At 40.2% G+C, this 4,654-nt stretch overlaps 1 protein-coding gene across 1 annotated transcript in view; it reads left to right on the forward strand.

Moving 5' to 3' along the window:
• unc119a (unc-119 homolog a (C. elegans)) overlaps positions 1 to 4,333 on the forward strand; it is a 22,906-nt gene extending 18,573 nt beyond the window's left edge. The window contains exons 2-5 of the mRNA XM_037677492.1: positions 1,766 to 1,879; positions 2,070 to 2,160; positions 3,576 to 3,748; positions 3,833 to 4,333. Of these exons, the coding sequence (XP_037533420.1) occupies positions 1,766 to 1,879; positions 2,070 to 2,160; positions 3,576 to 3,748; positions 3,833 to 3,945 (491 nt within the window). The 3' untranslated portion in view covers positions 3,946 to 4,333. The remainder of the gene's footprint in view (positions 1 to 1,765; positions 1,880 to 2,069; positions 2,161 to 3,575; positions 3,749 to 3,832) is intronic.
• The last annotated feature ends 321 nt before the right edge of the window (positions 4,334 to 4,654 follow it).

Below are 4,654 nucleotides of genomic sequence, written 5' to 3' on the forward strand. Positions count from 1 at the left end.
TCCCCATGAGGTTTAAGAAAAGTTTGGTCCCCATGAGGTTCAAGTAAAGCTCGCTCCCCATGAGGTTTAAGAAAAGTTTGGTCCCCATGAGGTTCAAGTAAAGCCCGGTCCCCATGAGGTTTAAGTAAAGTTTGGTCCCCATGAGGTTCAAGTAAAGCCCGGTCCCCATGAGGTTTAAGAAAAGTTTGGTCCCCATAAGGTTCAAGTGTCGTTGGTGGGTTATGAATTATGTTTAGGACTAATGTGTGAATTGAGGATGAGTTAGGTTAAGGGTCAAGGTTAGGCTATAGAAATTAACAAAAAATTATTGGAAGTCAATGCAAAGGCCTCATAAAGATAGCGAGACAACCCTGAGTTTGTATGTGTGTGAGTGTTTTAAAGTCAGTTTGTCCATGTGACGGTAAAAAAAACAATAAGCCTCTTAGGTCTAATCCTGCTTCGTTGGGAAAGGAGTGCCCCACACATGACTTAACACCCCCCCACACACACACACACACACACACCACCACCACCACCACCACCACACACACACACACACACACCACCACCACCACACACACACAGGCAGTGCTGACACAACTGAATCCAATCATCAACAAATATTTGGAGGAAATAATAAAAAGTATGAATGTTTCAGAAACATTTATTGCTGCTGGTGATAGTCAATGTGTGTGTTAAATGTTTCTGATTTTTATTAATTTATCAAATATTTTATACTAAGATGTTATATTTGCCTCAAAGCAAGAAGATTGAAGGTTTAAAGCCCGTCTTGGGTCTTTCTGGGTGGAGTTTGCATGTTCTCTCCGTGCATGCGTGGGCTTTCTCTGGGTACTCCGGTTTCCTCCCACAGACCAAAAACATGCACGTTAGGCTGATTGGTAACTCTAAATTGTCTCTAGGTGTGAGTGAGAGAGTGAATGATTGTTTGTCTCATTTGTCTCTATGTGTCCCTGGAGACCTGTCCAGGGTGTCCCTCACCTCTCACACTGTGACTGCTGGAGATAGTGCCCACTGCTCCATGACCAGAAAAGGAGAAGTGTGGAAAGAAAACTGATCGATATAGTAAAAATTATTCTTTAAATGTATTTGTCATTCATCTTGTTGGGGGATTTCTGCACCTTAATGTACTTTTGGTACTTAGGGCAGATTTTGCTTTTTTAATCGGTGTGTAATATTTTTTTGGACAGCAGGAGTTAGTCCTACATCAGAAAGTAGAAGATTTTTTTTATTTTGTTTGCTCATCATTGCATGTTGTCAAAGGGCAAAAGGTGGGCGATCATGTTTTTTCCAACACCTTAGTCAACCCCATTTGAGATGGCCAACATCTTAAAAAAAACACAATAAATGGATGTAACTCAGCCATTTTCACAGACATCCAGCTGCATTTTGGTGTGATGGTAGCTGAGAGTCATCCACAACACGTGCTATGAGCATTGAGTGATTGTGTAATTTTTTTGTATTATTGGTCCTGAAAATGTCTAGTGTGTGCAGTCAAAGTACTTCTTTTTGTCCTCCCTTGAAGTTTATTGTGCGGCACTGTGAGGTTTTGATGGTGAGCGTCTGAAAAAAGTCAGAGGAATAAATTTTTGTAATGATAAAAAGGTTTTTATAATTATAAATAAAACTTGACTAGTCCTTCCTGCATCAGCAGAGATGGCTTCTTCTTTTTTTTTTTTCAGGGCGAGATGCGGGTTTGCTTTGATTCCAGTAAATTAATTCAAAATATATGATGGTGCAAATGATCTGTTTGTTTTTCTTTTTTCAGATTACCTTTGTTCACCAGAAGAGAATGTTCACACGATCGACTTCACCCGGTTTAAAATCCGTGACATGGAGACGGGGACAGTCCTTTTTGAGATCACCAAACCTCCAACACCAGGTCAGCCCCAAAGCTCACAAACAACCTTTTGACTTTTAAGGATGTAAATAATTAGTGTAGAAAACAGACACAAATACTGTATTGAGTGTTTCTCAGGTGTTTAGATACTTAAAAACAATACTGCTCATACAGTGTTACTCCCTGGAAATAAATGTATTAATCACTTTATTTATGTTCGACTTGTCTTTAGGAGGTTTAAAGCAGTGTGACCCCAACGCAGGGCGTTTCGTCCGATACCAGTTCACCCCGGCCTTCCTGCAGCTGCGGCAGGTCGGAGCCACGTAAGTCGACAGCAGGCGTGTGTTTCTCTCACCTAAAGGAATCAGGAGCGTGCGATGAACTCCACCGTGGTGTCAGGCGTCTGTGTGAACACAGACACACAACCCAACGAATGAGTCACACCAGAAACTCGTCAGAGCTTCTGTTCACCTTCACACTCCTACTCTGTGACAAACTGAGGGTCTGAGCACAACCAGGCAACACAGAGATACTCTAAAGATTTGTTTGTACCAAATACAACCACTCATTCAGCATGAGGTGATGTAATGAATTTATTTATTAGAGAAAGTAAAACTGTAGTGAGACAGTAATCACTGGATCTACGTCTACAGCTGATTTATTTTGGAGTAAACCCGATTCAAGATGGCTGTCACAGCCAACCAACTTAGGAAACACAAAATAGCTATAACACATTATAATATTAACAATTTATTTGTTTAACAAACAGTGGCTTCAGTAGCATGTGGACGAACCATACACAGCCACAGCAGCCTGGCATCTCCTCCTATTGTTTGACATACCAAGAAGTGTAGTTACTAAAAATAAAATAGCCACCAAATACAAATTTCCTTACTTGTTTTCTACATTTTTGTTACATTTATAGTTTAAGTAAGAATTGCATAACAATTTTACTCCAAAGGATTTTTTTAATGTATAGAAGGACACAGAATTCAAGCCTCTGTCTTTGAGGATGTGTCATTTGTTTTTATCTTTTCGTGTACATCCGCAGTTTTTTTTTAAATAAATAGTCTTTTTGAAAAGTGAGAAAACAAATATTAGCCAAAAACCAGGCAACACGTTTGATATAAGTCATTTTACACTATGTAAACTTTAATTCTGATAAATGGTTTTAATTGTAAAATGAAAAAAAAAGTAAAGTTTTGTCATAAATTAGATTAATGCAATCGAGGAGGTATTTTTTTCTTCAAACACTTGCTCATATGTTTTTATTGAGACATAGATTTAAAACAAATACTAAAGCCATGCAGAATTCTCACCATGTACGTCTACAACTGATTGACTTTTGGAGTCAAGATGGCCGCTGTGGTCGTTCCCATTCTTCAGCAGGTATTTTGTTCGTGTTACAACCAAAATGATAGGGCGGAGGTGGCTGGGTGGTTAGAGCAGTCGTCCTCCAATGCAAGAGTTGGGGGTTCGATTCCACCAGCAGTCACATGCTGAAGTGTTCCTGGGCAAGACACTGAACCACTCATTGCCTCCAATGTGTGTCCCATTGGTGTGTGAATGTGATAAAGCTCTGATTATTATTTTAAAAGATATAGTAGAGTGCTGTATGAATGGGTAAATGTGGGCACAGATAAGGCGCTATATAAGTACAGTCCATTTACCAAAACTATGACGCGGTCAACACTTCTATTTGTGTGAAGCGTTTTGCTTTCTGCTCGTGCCGTTGCAGAGTGGAGTTCACAGTAGGAGACGCCCCCATCAACAACTTCCGCATGATTGAGAGACACTACTTCCGCGACCGGCTGCTGAAGAGCTTCGATTTCGAGTTTGGCTTCTGCATGCCCAGCAGCAAGAACACGTGCGAGCACATTTATGAGTTCCCTACGCTGTCCGAGGAAATCAGTGAGTTTCTCACGCCCAAATGAACACTTCTACACATTGGTAACCCACACAAGGAGGATTAAACGTTATGTTCTTGTTTTGCAGTGCGTGAGATGATCCAGCATCCTTATGAGACGCAATCTGACAGCTTCTACTTTGTGGACAACAAGCTGGTGATGCACAACAAAGCAGATTATTCCTACTGTGGGGGGCCGTAGGAAGACCTCTGAGGACATTTTCATAGCACCAAAAACATGAACTGATGAACTAATCACTGGCAATAACTCTCCTCTCACTCCTCTCACATCCACACATTTTCATTCAGGCACTCTGCTGCCTGGCCAATCAGATTCGTCCATTTGCTTCGTTATTTTTTCTCTTCTTTGCAGGAACAGTAAATTCTGCCAGTTTCATCATCAGTTTGATCACGGGGGAGCATGTGTGGGACGCAAACACATGCAGCGTCTGTACATAATGTTGAGTACCACTTGATCATCAGGGGAGAGTTGTTCGTTTTATTAGTTTAACATGAAGAAAAGCAGGAGTTGCAAGGTTTAAGCACACTGTGGAAAACTTAATGTTTTTTTTTTTTTAAATATGCAGATCTAACTTAGCACAACAAGAAAGAGAATTTGCATTTGTTTAGTTATTTCTTTGATGCAACTACATTTCTTGAAAATAAATCTTATACTGTTGGAAAGCCTATTTCCCACTAAATGTTGCCACGTTGGTAAGGACAATACATTTGTGGGTTGAGCAGCAACGTTGAGATTGTTGGTTGCACCCAAGAAAAACTTGCCGAATCTTCTCTGAGACAGCATATTCTGCTTTCCACTCTTGCTTAGTGTTTACTGGATTGGAGGCTTGATGTTTGAAGAAGCAAGACATGTTGGCAATTTTAACTATTTATTTGTTTAACAAACAGGA

This window comes from Nematolebias whitei, chromosome 6, assembly GCF_014905685.2.
Source record: "Nematolebias whitei isolate Nwh7 chromosome 6, NemWhi1, whole genome shotgun sequence".
NCBI classification, from domain to species: Eukaryota; Metazoa; Chordata; class Actinopteri; order Cyprinodontiformes; family Rivulidae; genus Nematolebias; species Nematolebias whitei.